General features: G+C 34.3%; 4 protein-coding genes across 4 annotated transcripts; 3 read left to right on the forward strand and 1 right to left on the reverse strand.

Annotated features, from left to right (window-relative positions):
* Positions 1–2484: 2484 nt before the first annotated feature.
* RO3G_04563 (uncharacterized protein) lies at positions 2485–4408 on the forward strand (the record flags this gene model as incomplete). The annotated part of the gene is made up of 7 exons (XM_067659153.1): positions 2485–2515; positions 2561–2787; positions 2904–3175; positions 3251–3410; positions 3489–3583; positions 3783–4117; positions 4239–4408. The coding sequence occupies 7 exons, from the start codon at positions 2485–2487 to the stop codon at positions 4406–4408; spliced, it is 1290 nt and encodes a 429-aa protein (XP_067515254.1).
* A 2252-nt stretch (positions 4409–6660) lies between these two features.
* On the forward strand, positions 6661–7032 carry RO3G_04564 (uncharacterized protein; the record flags this gene model as incomplete). Its single annotated transcript, XM_067659154.1, has 1 exon — positions 6661–7032. The coding sequence occupies one exon, from the start codon at positions 6661–6663 to the stop codon at positions 7030–7032; it is 372 nt and encodes a 123-aa protein (XP_067515255.1).
* A 3062-nt stretch (positions 7033–10094) lies between these two features.
* On the reverse strand, positions 10095–11843 carry RO3G_04565 (uncharacterized protein; the record flags this gene model as incomplete). The annotated part of the gene is made up of 5 exons (XM_067659155.1): positions 10095–10361; positions 10412–11064; positions 11115–11256; positions 11308–11674; positions 11731–11843. The coding sequence occupies 5 exons, from the start codon at positions 11841–11843 to the stop codon at positions 10095–10097; spliced, it is 1542 nt and encodes a 513-aa protein (XP_067515256.1).
* A 4098-nt stretch (positions 11844–15941) lies between these two features.
* On the forward strand, positions 15942–17406 carry RO3G_04566 (homoserine O-acetyltransferase; the record flags this gene model as incomplete). Its single annotated transcript, XM_067659156.1, has 3 exons — positions 15942–16469; positions 16519–16701; positions 16753–17406. The coding sequence occupies 3 exons, from the start codon at positions 15942–15944 to the stop codon at positions 17404–17406; spliced, it is 1365 nt and encodes a 454-aa protein (XP_067515257.1).
* Positions 17407–18959: the final 1553 nt, after the last annotated feature.

Here is an 18959-nt window from a genome sequence, read left to right on the forward strand (position 1 = left end):
GCGCAATTGTTGTAGAGAGAGGCAGTGTCGAATGGGTACATGGATGAGTTTAAAGCTTGTTGGTTTAGAAGGTGAAGAAAATTGCCTGGCAATAGCAGTCAGGCTAGGTTGGGATTTATCGCGTTTAGGCTTAGCAATCTTAGGGAGAGAAGTGGAGGCGTTGTTAGGCGATGGGAAACGCTTATATGAGGAGGGAGAGCTACGAGAGAGAGAGAGGAAACGGTTGGCGATGTGATGCGTCCAGATGGAGAAGGTGGGATGTCTGTGGTTGACGGCTCCGGAGCAAGTTGCTTCCGTAAGAAACCATTCTCTTGTTGTAACTTGCGTATCTCAACATGGCTGCAGCTAAGTCTGCCTGAAGTTGTTGGAGTTGCTTGCTGTTGTGGTGCATAGCGAGGACTTCCAAACAAGGCAAAAATATATAGAGAGTGATGGAAAGCGGAAAAAAGTCCTAAATTTTATAATGCACTCATGAAGACGGCTTTGGAAATATTGTGGGAGAGAATGGAGAAGAAGCAGTGATCACTGAAATCGAGTTAACGTTGAAACTTATCCACTAGACAGCGTTACGAATTATGATCAAGTACATCGACTTGAAGTCTTCTGAGAAGTAGGTTATAAAAAAAGAAGAGCGGGCTGGTGAATTCCTATTCGAGGCTCATTCAACATGGATAGGAAGACGTGCTTACAGAAAGTACTCGGACGAGGATAAAAAGTATTTCTTTGAGCTAGTTTATGAAAAGGGTCTGAAAGTAGCCCAAGCCGCAAGGAAGCTAGGTATGACTACGCGGATTGCCCAGGGGTAGCTATAATAAAGACCAAAAAGATCCACAAGACATTACTCAGCGAAAAACTGCTCAGAATCCTGCTGGAAGACCATCATCTTTAGGCGAGGATCACAGGATATTTTTAGTTGATTACATTGACAAGAAGGTATCGTTGACATTAGATGAAATAATGGGCGATTTATCAGCCCAATTTATAGACCTGAGCATCTCTAAAACTACTGCATACAATTTCATAAAAGAAGAGTGTAGAATCAGCTTGAAGAAGGTACACTTCCATTCAGTGGAAAGAAACTTATCTGAGAACATCGAAAGAAGATACGAATGGATTAAAAGATAGTTGGAGACTGGTATGGACTATCTCAGTAACTGTATATTTATCGATGAAGCTGCTTTTCATATCAATATGAAAAGAACTGTAGCTTGGTCTAAGATAGGTAGTCGTGCCGAAGTAGTTATACCCAAAACAAGAGCTAAGACTACGACCATACGTGGGGCAGTTTCTCCATATGGAGTTATCAATGTGAAAGTGAGAAAGCCAAGAGCCGTTAGTCAAAATAAGAAGAGAAAGGCAGGAGGCTGTAAAGCTATAATCAACACTCAAATTAGGGGTGGTACTGTCACAGGCCTCTATTTCAATTTCATATGCGACACAATGGATGTTTTAGACCAACACGAAGAGTTCAAATATTGCTACATAGTAATGGATAACGCGCCTATTCATAAGAACGCTGACATTGAAAAAGAGATTAACAGACGGGGACATGGTTATGTATACCTTCCTCCATATTCCTCTGAGCTAATTCCTATTGAGCAGTTTTGGTCTGTTTGTAAGAGCAAAATGAAAAGAGAAGAGCTCTTGCAAGAAGAAACATTATCCTCAAAAATGCGTGATGCATGCAATAATGTTCTTTTGAGTGATCTTAAAGGATTTTGTAGATATTCCATAGCACGGTTTGAACATTGCTTAAACATAAAACATATTTGATAAAGAAATATACTTAATTAGCATAATTTAGCTAATTTGTATTCTGAATTTGGCGTCGGGAAAATGCCTAATTGTATTTTTTAAATTCAGCTAATTTTTTCAGAAGGTTGTGTTGTATTCCAAAAATAATCATTGTATAGCAATCAAGCATTATTAACGATTGACAGTGTGAGTATATGTAAATGTAGACTTACTAATATGTATATATATATATATATACCAAAATAGACTGGTGAATGAGGAGCAAGTGCTTATATTAAATTATGTAAAGATCTGCATAATAGCCATCTGCATAATGCTTAGGATATTTCACCATCCGCACAGTACATATATTAATATCTACACAGTGAAAAGTATACAAACTCTGGTCATATATTATTAAATCAAAATAATATATGATTTTGGGTCCTATTGAAATCTTCATTTTTATTTTTGTGAACAAAAAAGTTTGGCGAATAATTTCTAAAAAGAGCGTACAATATATACAAAAAAGTAAAAAGTAAACGCGACATTTATCCCTGAAAATAGTGTAAACACTTTTTTTTTGTTGAGTACCGCTTAAAAAATAATAAAAATCATAAAGCGTACCTAAAAATCCCAACTAGCGGATTTCCATGTAACATTTGTGTAGATCAAAGTTTTTGTTTATATTGTGTATAAAAATACAAATTAAAACACATTCCTTCCACTCTTTTTTATTCAATTTATTTAATGAACACTATCAACGCAAAATATAGAGAACGTATGCTGATATGAAACTGTTTTTTTTTTTTTTATAATTACTTAGTTACTAACATAAATTTTGGTAAAGATATTTCCTCAGTTATAATTGAGTTAGAAAGTACGAAACCAAAATCGGCTACTCCGACGAAGATCTTGTCAAGATTAGAAGACAAAGTACTTGAAGAATTAAACCAGAATTCAGGCGAAGCCGAATTTGATATTGACAACTTCAAAGACATTTGGTCAAGAAGAATCGCCTTGCTTCGAAAAGAGCATAATTTAAATGATTTTGTATGTATAAATTATCACTTTTATAAATATGCTTGTATACATTTTCACAGCTTAGCTTTTTGCTGCTATGATGGTTGGGAACTTTAACTAACAAGCATAAATTTTAATTATCTTAGAAAATGCAAATTTCCAAAAAACTATGGAGTAAAATCATTAAAAATAAGACAACGATATCAGCAACAGAAAAAACGGTAGAAATGACATCAACAACACGAAGAAGCTCTAGAAGCTCTACTTCATCATTATCATATTTGCGATTGTTGGATGTCGATGACCGAGCTGAATTTGACAAGATTTTTAACAACATCAACAATAAGTGGGTGCTTAAGTCAGGAAGAAATGTTGAAGACTTGATGTATGAAAAAATCAAAGGTTTTAAATATGAACAGTAAGTAGAAACTAAAAACAGTCGAAAAGTTTAATTAGTTTAATTTTTTATGTATTGAATTTATCGTACAAAAAGTCTCGGTCATTCGTTTGTACTTGATGTGACTGATGACATTTGGAGAAATGTATTCAAGAAAGAAGAGATAGAGGAGATAGAAGAAGTAACAGACAGCAATGAATTTTATAATGAGCTGCCTAAAAGATTAGTAGAGTTACTTGAAAAATTGAATGGAAAGGTAAATAACTTAGCACAAAGTATTTTCGTTTATGTATGTGTTAATAATTTGAAATCATTTCATTTATTTATTAATTAGAAAACTTTTCAAGAAGTTTATCTGGAGTTTAAGGATGTCAAAGTTGACAGATATGAAGACCCGGAATTGTATTGGGTCAAAACAAGTGTCTTGGAGTTTATAGATTTATTCCATTGTTCCAATGGAATTGAAGTTGAGACGGAACAAGACCTGTTGGATGATGTGTTTGGTTTTGTGAAAAAAATCCGGGCCATTAGTAGGCTGATAACAAAGAAGTAAGAATTTAAAATAATTTAAGACTATTATTGCATGTATTTGAATATGGAAATGAACAAATGACTTACACATTCAAAGTGCATCCGGCAGTACTGCTTCGTCAGAAGCAAAAAATAAAAAAAGAAAGATTGATGGTGAAGCATTGCCAAGACAAAAGGCAGGTGATGCCTACGACTTGGTATTCAAGCATTTCTCTTCGGAAATTGGATGTGTGGAAGTTGGTCTGAAGGATAAAGGCCCTAATGGCACAAAAGAAATGCAAGAAAAGGGAATGAAAACCCCAAAAATGATGAAGGCTTTCTGTTGTAGGATGCTCGAGCAGTATCCTACAGCAGAACCTAATAAAATCAAAACTGCTGGACTTATAATCAATGGTTGGCACGAACATTATATTAAAAACAAATACAGTATACGTAATTAACTCTTTGTGGAAAATAGGATTGTATATTTCTGGTCTGAAGATGAAAATTATGAATGGTTCTGTCTCTCTGGTTTCTTGTTCAGGAAGATTTAAAATTCCTGAATCAATAATAGAAACTCCATCTTTACTTCCGCCAGTACTTTCTCTTGTGTACAACTGTGCACAGATTATGAAAGGTACTGGTCATTACCTCGAGACTATCGGCTCTAAGGTTACTTTAGGTAAGCCAAAGAGCAGGCCTTACTTCCCCCCATGTTACGTTGTCTGTAATAAGCAAAGATAAAAAGAAATAAAAAAGCACTAAAACGATAATTACTTTGAGATACTTTTCTTGATTATATCCAAGTTAAAATTTATTCCTCTTTCCAATGAGGATTTAGGTGGGATATTTATATTCTTTTGAGTAATAATTCATGGGGACGCTTGAGTTAAATCAATTGGTTCTTTCTTGATGTTTCATTCTGGATTGGGGAAATTGTCATCATACTTTGTTTTATGGAATCTCATCTTGTATAATTATATTATAAATCGTTGTTCTAAGATACTAGTGTTGCATTTATAAATAGGCATCCATGGAATCGTTGTTCAAGATGCCACTTGTATTTTGTTCCTGAATGGTTATTGGGCTTGAGCAAACTCGGTTACTAAATAATTATGGAAATACTGAAACCTAATGACGGAGACAACAGGAGCTATTAAGGCACCAGTCGAATTATTGATAGGATTATTTTTCAATCATTCGTTTAGATCAATAAAGTTACTATGCAAGAAAAACAGCATTCTATTCTGACATAAATAGTCTCAATGCAACTTAATACATTGGATCATAAAAGAGATTATGTAAAGACTCATTACAGTAGTCGCTCTATTTAAGGGTGGCCAAGATTTTTGGAATATCCACACTTAAATAGAACATACCCTTAGATCGAAATTCGTAGCTGTTAAAAATTGAAATCACTTAATATGTATTATAGCTACATTAGACATGTTTGTACAACATGTTTCCACATAGGCCACTGTCGGTTGATATAGATTTGGTAATTGTGTAAGGACATTAATAAATCAAAGCTTGCTTAAGACTTGATCAAAGTTGCTGGAAGGATAATATACGAGTCGTAGACTCAAAATAATTTTGATAAGAATAAATATATGATATAATAAAAGTTATTCTCTTTCTTTAGATTCTATCTACAAAAAAATGTCTAATAATAAACGTGTACGCCTTTCTATTTCTTAAAAAATTGAGCTTTTGGATCAAAATGCTACTGGCCAGCTTAATCAAACAAAATTAAATGAATGGGCTATGAAGAAATTCAATTTAGATCAACCACTTGCCCAACAGACTATATCAAACATTCTCAAAAATGTTGAAACGTTATATAGTAATAATAATGTTGTCAATAATGGCAAAAGTCTAAAAACAACACGCTATCCTCAACTTGATGATGAAATAGTAAAGTTTGTTGCAGATATGAACAATAACAATCTGCCAGTCAATCGAGACTCAATCCTTCGATATGTAAGACCTATTGCTTGAATGAAGTATAGAATCCTTGAAAATGAAATTTCATTTTTTTCTGAATGGCTCACCAAACTTTTTAAGCGAATTGGAGTAAAATGCAGGCCAATGCATGGTGAAAGTGCCTCGCTAGACATCACTTCTGAAAATATTCAGAGCGAATTGAGGAAGATAGAAGAGCTTCTTGGGCCATATGATCCTGTAGATATCATGAACTTTGATGAAACAGGCTTATATTACCAGCAACCACCAAAAAGAACCATATGTTCCGAGTCGCTTGGTGGCCTAAAAAAAGTAAAACTCATCTAACAGCTGGGTTGTTCTGTAACTCGGATGGGACTTAAAAAGGGTAACCAATTGTTATCGGACAACAAAAGAGCCTCAAATGTTTTAAAGCAAGAGCTAATTTGTTATCCATATCTGCCATTGGAAAAAACATGAAATTGAATACAATTATTCTACTAATGCTTGGTTGAAAACATACGTGAAAAAGTCAAATGCTGCCTTTGGAAGACAGAATCGAAAAATTGCTCTTCTTTTGGATAATGCGCCCGTTCACAAAATAAGAATTCCGCTCAACAATATTAAATTGATATTTCTCCTAGCAAACACGACTAGTAATATACAAGTTCTTGATGTAGGTAGCCTATTATTTGTTGATAAAATGCTATATAAACTGTCTTTTTGTTTTACAGTTTTCTCATTCATATTTTATATACACAGGAATTATTGACAACTTTAAGGCACACTTCCGAGCCCAGCAATACGATCGTGCTTTGTGTCTGTATATCACTAAAAAGTTGGATAATCTGGATGTATACAAAATGGATCAAGCTCAGGCTATGTTCTTTCTAGCTAATGAATAGCTTAAAGTAAAACCAGAAATAATAAAAAACTGCTGGAAGCACACAAAAAGATTGGCATTTAAAGAAAGAACAATTTGTGATTTTGAGCCAGCGGAGTATCCAACAAGTGCTTTGCCATTGGAAGAGGAGACTGTTGCCGAGCTGAATGAAATGCTCCCAAATTTCCCCAAGAACTTTGACAACAAAGTTACTGATGTTAGCCAGTTGAACCTTGAAGCAGATGAAAGCGAGATGATAGTATGTTATACAACAAGTGCTACTAATAATGAAGAAACGGCAGAAGGCAACATAGATGAAACAGAAGAAAATGTTAATACAAAGCAAGATGAGCAGTATGTCGATATAGTAGAGTGTAGAAAACGGTTGAGAGAAGCCTATGAAACTATTCTCATGTACGAAGTTCCTTTGGACGATCTTGATCGTAAATTACATCGCCAAATTCGAATGAGATTGGCTGACTCTTGTGCTAAATTAGATAATTCAAAAGAGCAAACAGATCTTCAATCTTATTTTACAAAATAAAAAATCTATTGTTAGAGTGCTCCAAAAAAACTATCACTTATAAAAACTTTTTCTATTTAGTAGTAAAAAATATTTGCGTTGCACCTTTAAATAGAATAGTGGTATAGTGGTATAGTGGTATTTATGCTGGGGACCTATGCCGTTCTTTAGAAATACACCCATAAATAGAAAATACCCTAAAAGCAGACACCCTTAAATAGAGCGACTACTGTACTATAATAAGTTGGTATTATATATGCTAGACATTCATTAACGTTTATTATATAATTCATCGTCAGATCTTTATGACTTAGCTGTGCTAGTGTTAGAGATGTTCCGTTTATAGCATAATTTATTATTTTATTATGTCTACCTATAACATTGTCGACTACAAGGAGAAGAAAAAGGCAATTCTCTAGTCTTTATGATTATGCCCATTTTTTATATGTATGTAACTTACTGACACAGTTAATAAGAATTATTATAATATAATAAATATCTGTATGATTACTCTTCTGTAAAAAATATGAGTGTAATATTGCCCCTCCTTCCTTTAGTTTGAATACACATTTCTGAAGAGTTTGGATCCACTGGAGGCCCTATGCTGTTTCTGATAACGAAATATAGTTACTTCATAATAACTAGAGAGGTAAATATAATTAAATAATCACTATTGAAATATATAATAAAAGAATCGCTGTATTAACCGATAATATAGTATGCCTAATAAAGAATAAAAGAAAATTGATTTGAGATTTTGGTAGCCTGCAGAAATAAAGCTGTGATAAAGCATATTGATTTGATCTAAGGTTCGGTGTTAACAGCAAAAAGGTAACGGTTCATGAGTTTCCTTTGTCGATATCTTGGACATAGTTGTTGTATAATGGTTTAGGTAGTAAAAAGGTAAAAACAAAAATCAAGAAACAGTTTGAGTACTTTTTGAGACTGATCTTTATTTCAGTTTAAGTTAAAGTAAAAATCATTCTAATTGAAGGTAGGTATTTATATCTTATTGAGAGAGTGGCTTGATATCTTGTATTGTGATCGTTCTTCTAATATTCAGGTACTTTAACAAGTGTTATCTCTAATTATGATTATGACAACTTTTCATTTGTTCTTTTGTATGTCTGTCATAGATTATCTTTTATTCTGGGAATTCCTTACTGATTTGAATAATGTTATTTCAATTATGTGAAAGATTAGTAATATTCCTGACATTGGATTGGATTTGGTTATTTTAGATGATACTTCTTCTTATCAAAGAACTCTCATGAATACAATACATATTCTAAAAGAATATGTTTAATTGGAATTGATTGTATGATCTTATTTAAATAAACTTATATTTTATTTTATTTTGATTCTGATCTTGTATTAAGACTTATATTTATTAATGTCAACTACAATCAGTTACTGTTCTACAACAATAGTTGCTGTGTACTTAACTTTAGGCACTTTAAAAAATATATGAAGGGATCAAGCACTATTAACTGACCCTATATATTCCAACCATTTTTTTAAGAATTTCATTTAAAAAATACAACATGAATTTCAAAGATGAACACTAAAACAGTTATAATTAAGCAACATATTTGTATAAATATAACCATTTATAAAAATAAACAGTTTCTTTTTATTAATTTAAGAATGATATAAATTAAATTATATACTAGCTTTTTTAGTTCTCAACTACTACTTTTCAAGTACCAGTTGATTAACAGGATCTACCACGAGAAGGTAAAAGCTTAACAGATCCCAAAAAAATAATTGTAAAAGAAAGTCAACAAGTGACAATCTATGCATCTGCCGAACTTAAAGCATGCAGGGAAGGTAAAGAGAGGGGAAAAGTCGTGGTTGGCAAGTATTCCAACACTACGACAGTCAATCTGCAAAGAAATATTCCAATCCATACAACAGTCTGTGCATCCGCCCAACTAAAAGAGTGTAATCGAAGGTCTTCAGAGAGAGAGGAAAAGTCGGGGTTGGCAAGTATTCCAACACTACGACAGTCTGTGCATCTGACCAACACAACGATACAAAACTTAAAATCTGCAGAGAGAGAGGAAAAGTTGGTGATGGAACATTTCGTAAAGACAAGATATAAAAAAAAACATATAAAAAAAAATACATATATAAAAAAAATACATTAAAAAAATACATATAATAAAAATACATAATAAAAAAAAAAAAAAAAATATGATAACAAATGCTGACGTAAATAGTATACGTAGGCCCTTGAATGCCCAAACAAACTGCTGATTTTGTATTTTTTTTATGAACAAATCAAACTGGTATTCTCATTATAACAAATAAATGTTGATCGAATGTTTCTTTCAAAAACTTAATGCCCAGTTTTCTTGATGGCTTTTTTTGAAATTTTTCTTGTCTGAGCTACTCTAATATCTACATAAACTACTCCAAATGCTGAAATTGCCCCTAAAATGGCGTGCAGTTCATCTTTGGTAGTTAGTGTTGTCATCACAACAGGTATACCGCGAAGAGATCTATGAAAATATGACTGCATGTCAATATCAAATGCAGATTCATAGAAGAAATTCATTTTTTTAGATAATACATTTTAAAGCCCATTCACAGCTATTGTTAATTCGTATTTCTTTATTTCATCACCATCTTCTGGTGTGATTCCACATTGTCCGTCTTTCGCAAAAAAAAAAAAAATGTGTGTTTTATTACTCATTCAAAAATATAACAGAAGTATTATATGAAAATGAAACGCTATTAGACAATGAAAGTTCGCTGATTGGGTTTTGAAGTACGCTTAATGATTTTTATTACTACGTAAAGTGGATGCTTAATTTCCTCTGATTGGATTTTCATACCCGCCGTTTAAAGCCATCAGCACTATAATTAACATACGACCCCTTTGGGCGTATGTAGAATCAATTAGGTAGTCATTATTTGATTTGAACAAATCCGATTGATCAATCCTGAGCCATTAAAAAAAAAAAAAAACTCTAGAGTATACTACATGAATATCTTTATTGGCTATGTTGGATATAATTATAACAGATATAAATACATGATTTATTCGTGATGAGATGATGTACAAGTAACTTTTTATTTTATGAATCCAATGCAATTTTAAGCGAAGGTAAAACTAATTTACTGCTTTTACTTAGTAATTGATCGTGTACTGCATTCATGGCTGTTACTGCACTCTTTTCGTCAATAACACAAGATATATTGATCTCTGATGAGCCTTGAGAGATCATTTCGATATTCACACCGGCTGATGCTAGTGTACTAAACATCATGCCAGCAATACCCACCAAATTTTTCATTTGTTTACCAACCAGTGAAAGAATCGCCAGATTTTTTATGACGTCCACCTATCGCAAGACAAATAAGCAAAGAGTATGATTTGATGATGTAAACTTACTTGGCCAACCTGTCTTAGATCATTAATAACACGATCTAAATCTTTATCCAGGTTGTCTTCACCCAATGCCATCGAGACATGCACCTCAGAGGTAGAGATGAGATCCACAATGACACCATATCGATCCAGTGTGGAAAAGATCTTTGCAAAGAACCCATGGCTCACACTCTTTCGATTCGAGTGTACGTTCAGTACAATAACATGGTCTTTGATCGTGACTGCCGTAGGGTATTTGCGTGACAGGTCTAAAAAGTATCCGTTCTCTGCCAGGACTTGAGGTGAATGAGGAGGAGTGACCGTGCCGTCTTTGTTGGTTACGATATCGGTAGGGAAGATGATGGTACCCTGACCTTTGGGATTCTCCACGTTTTTGATACGAATAGGAATCTGTGCACGAATGACTTGCTCCATCGTGAAGGGATGGATGACTTCAGAACCATAATAGGTCAATTCAGATGCTTCTTCAGGTGTGATGATGGACAAAAGACGAGCTGATTTGACTTTACGAGGATCGGCTGTGAAGATACCATCGACCTCTTTCCAGATCTGAAGCTCTTCCGCTTGTAAGCCCACTGCAGTCAATGCAGCACACAAGTCAGTGTAGCCACGGCCAACAGTATTTAGCAAACTACCAGGAACAATACCAAAGAAGCCTAGGGAGGATCGTTAGTTTTCTCTTTGCTGTCGTCAGCTTTATTTTTACCAGTAACAACAGGCACCTTGTTACCGCATTGTGAAACAGCCTCTGCCATTTTCTTTGCCAGATAATCGTAAAATTCTTGGTCTAATTGATCAAAATGTCTATCAATGATGTTTTCCAGAGACACAAATTGAGCATCAATGTCCTATTGAATACAGCATGAGTTAAGAGTAAGCCAAAACTAGTTTGAACTCACCCTGTCTTTCAAGACAGCAGCTACAATTCTACAAGCCAACTTTTCACCAGCACCAATAATGATATCTTTGGACCGAGGTGAGATTTCATTAATAATCTGAGCTGCTTCTAAAAAGGACTTTAGCTTGTCGCAGTCTGCTTTGATATCTTGTTCCAAATCCTCTCGAATTTTTTGATCGTGGATGTTATCCGCTGCTGCTTGAAGATGATCATCTAGTAGGTCCTGTACGATATTCAAGTATTCTTTTGATCCTGGCTTCAGGGCATCGTTGGCTGCACGAATCAATCGGTTGGTCGTACCGGTTTGTTTGTCTTTTCCACTTCTAGCGGAGCATACAACTACCAATCTGTTTTGCTTGACATATTCTCTAGTTGTCATAATTAATTAATCATTCAATAAACGTAAAGTAAATTATCGATTTACTTGATGACTTGATTAGCAATGTTATCCAGGAATTTACCAACACTTGTTCCACCAAACTTTTGAACCACCCAAGGGTATTCAGGATTGTTATTGAGTGTAAATGATTGAACCATAAGTAGAAATAGAATAAAGAAAACAGAAAGAATGGAACTGAATGAATTAATTATTAATAAAAATTTTGTGAGTCAACCTGACAATATGTCCAATGAAGGACCTATCGTATCAATTAAAGATCCGCTTATCATTGTGCAATATTTTCATCTCAAATTATCGCTTTTTGAACAAATTGCCCGTCGATTTTCCATTTTTGGAATCACTTTGTTATTGTCGCTTCTTATTATTTATATTGCGTAAAAAAAACAGCGTATTTTTATACACCAGCGAACAGTTTTGATATTTCAATTAAAAGCCTTTTTCTTTCCTTTGAGACACTATTTTATACATTTCTGCTATTTTATACGATATATATTTACTATATGATTCAAACTACAGCAACAAAAAAGCATTTTTTGATATATATAAACTATACTTTATTCCAAAATTATTGGCATACTTTTGAGAAACTGATTTAAATGGTCTTTTTTTTTAGCCGATTAGTTTTTATTCTTAAACTGCATGTACGAGTACTTTGTGAAAATAGTGTATAACTAGAATGAATATGTTGTTTTATTGATTTAAATTGCTATTTTATCTTTTTCTTTTATTTTACTGGAGGAATAAATATATGTATTATCGCTAATGTAGTTATCATTGTAAGTAATGTTCAAAAGCTTATTTCATTACATTAACATTACACTATTCTTGTTTAATTATCGTGCATGCATCAACCATAAAACATTTAAACCTAAGCAAACTATTCAAGGACTTTATAAGCATAGCAAAAGTTTCGATATCCTCAGACACTATCATTGTATCGATTTAAGCTGCTACAAATACATCATCCCTACCCGGAAGTCTGTACAGATGCTCTATGTTTTCAATCCAATCTTAGTATGTGTGTCTTTAATTTTGCTTTTGTATTAGATACGCAATGTTGAAAGAATACATCTATTGGCTTTTAGCTTCTTGATTTGTTGTTTCTGTTAAAAGCTTGGCGAAGCTTAGTGCTAGAATTATGAATAATCAAACAGGAAAACTTGGGGATTTTTAAGACATTAAATAGGAAGAAGAACAAACCAGAATTTTTCAAAAAAAAAAAAAAAAAAAAAAAAAGCTTTCGAGTGGAAAACTATTTGTTCATACTATATGTCCTGAGTTCATCGTAGAAGTGACAGAATCACTACGAATACTGTTAACAACAGCTTGAGTTTGGGATATCTGAGATACCATACGGATGTATTCTATGATGACGACTCTGAACTGTCTTGGTTTTGTTCATCCAAAGCCGTGCTTTTATGCATTGATTGGCTTATTGTTACACAATGTCACTCCTTTGGTTGAATTGAATGCTAGATAGTTTCATAATCGAGATTGACTTGCCATAGGGAGTCTGACAGATGATTATTTTAGAGACAATAAAGCTTCTTGATGTACCTTTTGATCCCATCAAGCTCGCTCCGTTCTTTGGCATATCTACCACTAGAAACTTGTGCAGAACAACCAAATAACGCTACAGCCTTAGTTTCCTGCCTTTTCTTTATTCACATTGTTCTATGCACCATCTTGATAATTGAATCAACTCCTTTTGCTTAAAAGAAAATAATTAGACAAAAGTAGAAACAGGATGCCATTCGCTGGATTAATTTCCTTATAAAGTCAAATTATCTTGAACAGATTATTTAAAAATGAAATAGCCAAGTATTTTCCGAAAGAAAAGATGTGTATGCATACGCGTAAAAAAAAAGAGAGACAATGATATGCATGTTTTAATGTATATGAAAAGAATAAAATAATTCAATTTAAACCGTTCTTTTTTTCTTTTTCTTTTTCTTTTTTTGTTTCTTATGACAGATTATAATACGAGTTCAAATTCTTTATTAGATGAATCCTTTTCTACTTTACAACATTCATCAAGAAGTTCAATTGAAGAATCAAGAACAAAATTATCTACTATTGAGAATGTCTCTAAACACCGAAGTGATAAAAGAAATCAAGACTACCACGCACTATTTAAAAGTGTACCCAAAGAAGAAAGACTGATTGAAGGTGATTGAAAATGGAATGAATACAGTTGACTTAAAGTTGAATAGATTATGGATGTGCAATTCAAAAGGAAATATTACTTCAAGGACGTATTTATATATCAAAACATCACATTTGCTTTAATTCCAATATATTTGGTTGGATAACTAACGTAAGCATGCATTTTATTACTATTGTAACTCATCACTTGTTAGTTAATCATTGCATTTGATGACGTACAAGAAATAGAAAAGAGATCAACGGCTATTTTCATACCGAATGCGATACAAATATCAACTACTACCTCAAGGGTATATTATCACCCTCTCTTGACCGCACTCTAACTCATTCGTAGTACCTTTTTGCTTCATTCTTATTTCGTGATCATGCCTTTGATCAAATTGTAGAAACATGGCATTATTCACGCAATAACTCACTTGAAAACCTTTCATCGAGTGAAGAAGATGCGTTTTTATCAAATCAGTGCAACCTTCAAGACAAACAGGTCTCACTGCCTTCCCTGTCCACAGCAGACAACGAAACCTTACGACGTCGCGCTGTATCTGAAGCAGGGCCAAGGCCTCATGTTCACAGTTACACACTAGAAAAGAAGCTTCAGCACTACCATCATTATCATCGCTATCAACAGACAAAAACAAAATGTGCCTGTGAACAGCATTATCCTGCGGTCGTCATGGATAAAACATACTCGACTACGATTGAGACAATCTATCATATCTTATACAACAGCAATTTCATGCAAAAGTTCCTGTCTGAAGTAGAAAAGAGCACGGGTAATGAGTAAAGATTGAGATGGGATTGAAGCTGATGTGTACGTAGATGTCTGTATTGGACAGTGGATCAAGTTGGATAAAGACGTAGAATGTTCAAGAGAATCATCTTATGTTAAACAACTGAATGGATCCATTGGACCTAAATCAACCAAGTGTTACTTGAAGGAAGATATGATTCATTTGGATATGAATAATTATATTTCACAGCTCACCGTTACCCATACACCCAATGTACCCTCTGGTAACTCATTTCAAGTCAAGACACGTACCTGTATTACCTACGTCGGCCAACGTCAAGTACGTGTGCTGGTCACTGTACTTGTAGAATTCACTAAATCATCCTGGCTGAAATGCAAGTATTATCTTTATTCTCTATCAACATGACTAATCCATAAACATGAGTAGCTGTTATAGAAAAAGCAACTCTGGAAGGTCAACAGAGTTATTATAAAAACTTGGATGATGCCATCAATCATTATTTAAATCAAAAAAAGAATAAAAAGAACCCATCAATAAAGCAGCAGCAACCATCATCATCTCAGCCAACTGTTATAGCAGCAACCATAGTAAATGATGATACCAACAAAAATAAAATTCAGTGGATAATCAAAAGCTGTGTGTCACTATTGTTACTGATAGTAGTCATATTACTTGTACATGCTTATATGATTAATCAAAAGTTAAATCGGTTGGAATCTAGATTACAAAGACAGCAACTCATTGAAATTGAAAAAATGATTCAAGCGATAAACTCAAAAGACACAACAACTTCTTTTGCTTTATCCAGAATTTATTGAATCACAAACATCTTTAAGCTTTTATTTCTCTATTGAAAACGTAACCTCTAGGCTTACAAAAGTTCCTTTAATCTTCCTTTTCTCTTTCCATTCAACATTGTCACTTTTAATACTGCAAATTAACCTTTTGGATAATGACTCATGAAATTATGAAGAGAGACTTTACTGTATTACTAATTCTCCCAATAAAATTCATGGATTTCAAATGGCGTCATTTACCCTTTGTTGATTTAATCTCTCTTTTTTTTTTTTTTGTTTTCTTTCTTTGTCTTCTTACTTTTATTTCTTTCATATGAGACACTTGTTAAAATTAAATAGAATTCAAGTATTGAATAAAACTAGATTGACTACACAACCTTTATTCATAAAAAGTAGAAAATAAAAAAAAGGACAAATAGCACAGTGATTAATTAAAAATCTAGGTTTTCACAGTCAAAACAATCCTATTAAAAATCATGCAGCGACAGTAACACCCATCTGTCATTCATCTAACCCACCCATGGATTTTCCATGCATCGACAAGCTCAACTCACGTACAGCCGAATTAGACAATGGACCTGAACCGAGCTATGACAAGATTGTCACTGGCTATGAAAAATTTGAATATGATCATCCTTTCCTGCTCGACCACGGTGGCATCCTGCCCAAGTTTGACATTGCCTATGAAACATGGGGACAGCTGAACGAGGCCAAGGACAATGCCATCTTGATCCACACCGGTCTCTCGGCTTCTTCTCACGCAAAATCACATCCAAAGAACAGCAAGCCGGGCTGGTGGGAAGACTTTATTGGACCTGGTTCACACATCGATACCAACAAGTTCTTTGTTATCTGTACCAATGTCATCGGAGGTTGCTATGGATCGACCGGACCCAGTTCGATCGATCCTGCGGATGGTGAACGGTATGCGACACGATTTCCTATCGTGACCATCTTTGACATGGTCCGAGCACAATTCAAGTTACTGGATCATTTGGGCATCCAACGACTGCATGCTAGTGTGGGCAGCAGTATGGGTGGAATGCAGGTAAAAAGAATAGAGTGAGCCTTGTCGGTGGTATTCATCGTATGCATAGTCTATAGCGGCTGCAAAATTATTCCCTGACAGAGTCAATCGTTTGATCTCTATCTCTGCCTGTGCCCGTTCGCATCCTTATTCTATCGCACTGCGTCATACACAACGTCAAGTCTTGATGGCTGATCCTAATTGGAACAAGGGCTTTTATTATAAAGGGATTCCACCCCATGTGGGAATGAAGGTAACCTAGACTTATCCCACTCAACACGGCTTATTCACCTACAGATCATAGCTGGCAAGAGAGATCGCTACCATCAGTTATCGCTCTGGACCTGAATGGGAACTTCGATTCGGTCGCAAGCGTGCCAAAGAAAACCAATCACCCGCACTCTGTCCAGACTTCTTGATCGAGACCTACCTGGATCATCAAGGCGAGAAATTCTGTCTTCAGTACGATCCCAATTCACTCTTGTACATTTCCAAAGCGATGGATATCTTTGACATGTCGCGTTCCAGGCTGGAACACTTGCAGGCCCTTCGAGATCAAAACACACCCAAACTCCAACAGCTGCTCACGTCTGATAACGAGGACCATCGTCAGCTGGCTGAGGCCTGTCGATCGGCCGTGGGTCACAGTACGGCCCTGGAGGGACAAAAGGCACTGGTGGCTGATGTCAATCGGGATCCGGAAACAACCGATCTGATCGAGGGCATGAGGGACATTCGGATGCCTGCCTTGGTCCTCGGTGTTCAGTCGGATATCCTGTTTCCTGTTTGGCAGCAAAAGGAAATCGCAGAGTGTCTTCGTGCGGGTGGAAATAAGCATGTGACGTATTATGAATTGGATGCAATGTTTGGACATGACACATTCTTGATTGATCGTGTGAGTGTAGGAGGGGCTATCAAGGGACATTTGGAATTACTTGATAAAGACTTTATTAAATAAAGTACACATTTTATATATAAAAAAGATGGACCCATACCCTTCCTATTCCCCCTTTTTCATATCCAACAATGTATTATAAACCCATTAAAGTACAATCTATTCTAAATCCAAAAGCTGCAACTACATTAAGCTCAAACAAAGAGATGTTTGATCAAGAGTAAAGTGTCGGATAGAGCTCAAGTTGACAGAACAGCTTTAGGTCTTTATTTTTATTTTTTTGGGGTAGAGATCACAAGTACGTTTAAATTTTGACTTTTATTTATAAAAAATTAATGACCACTTTGAGCGCATGATGTCTACTATTGCATCGTTTTCGTCCTGGTCAGATCAATAAAAAGTTGAATGGAAGCTAAAAACCCATTTGGGGATCAAGGGTAAAAAAAGATATGGGAGGAAGTGAAGAAGATGATATCAATGACAAGAAAACGGGTATTCAGATAATACATAGCTTTCCATGCACATGGAGTTCAATAAACAATTCTGATGTGAAATAATTAGTCATAATAACAGTTTTATTCAAAAGTCCATTAAATTTGACGTTGATATGAAGATTTAGAAATGGTTTTTTTTTTTTAAATGCATATATCCCTGAGTCCCTTTGGTTTTTTTTTTTTTTTTTTTTTTTTTTTTTTTTTTTTGAATTTCAATTGCTTGCTTCTAGCTTTCAAGGTCAAAGACAAAAAGGGGGACTTTGGAAATAATCCTTTGATAGTCAAAGCTTTTTTTTTTTCTTTTTTTTTTTTAAAAAAAAAAAATTACATTTACTACCTTTGGAGACTTTACATTCAGATGAAGGCCCAATAAAACGTCTTTAACATGCTATCTTTGCTATTTACTCCTGAAAACAATGAATTTAAGCCATCTGTAGTATTAAGGAGGATATTCATTAATATGTATACAACTATTAACTAGCTCAGTAGTCTAATCATTAGTGAAACTAAAAGTTATTTACCGATAATGATGTTCAGTTTATCCTTTATTTTTTATATTCGTTAACCATCAAAGAGAAGAATTTTAAACCGTTCAACCTCAGCATTGGCATAACAGTTTACAAATTAGCTTTAATTAAAGTAAAGTCAGGTCAAAAGGAGAGAATGGGAAAGTAATAATGTTCTATTAACGTGGATTTGTTAATTAGCTTTGTTGTATGCTCTTGGGTATATTTGAAGCCGCCTTTTCTTTTACCTTTTTTTATCTTTTCTGATTAACTTGATAATGCTTCATTTACTTCTATGGCTAATCTAGTATATTCTATATTAATAACTAAGTATCATAATATGTTTCTTGTTTGAGGAAATAATTTGAGGACTACAACCAAGATAAGAAGTTATATTGCTGAGAAAAGCTAATTGAGAATAGATATTCTTGCAGTAAATAATGAAGGTGATGTGATAAAAACAAATCAAGAAAGTCTGGATAAAGATTTACTGAGTTCATCGATAGATTATGTAGGAGTCTAATTATGACATTTTCAGCGTTACAAATCATAGCCATAACAAGCAGCAAACTTTATGGTTTCGACTGAAAAATAACACGTTCATCCTCTAATAGAT

Source organism: Rhizopus delemar, genomic scaffold, assembly GCF_000149305.1.
Source record: "Rhizopus delemar RA 99-880 supercont3.3 genomic scaffold, whole genome shotgun sequence".
Lineage (NCBI taxonomy): Eukaryota > Fungi > Mucoromycota > Mucoromycetes > Mucorales > Rhizopodaceae > Rhizopus > Rhizopus delemar.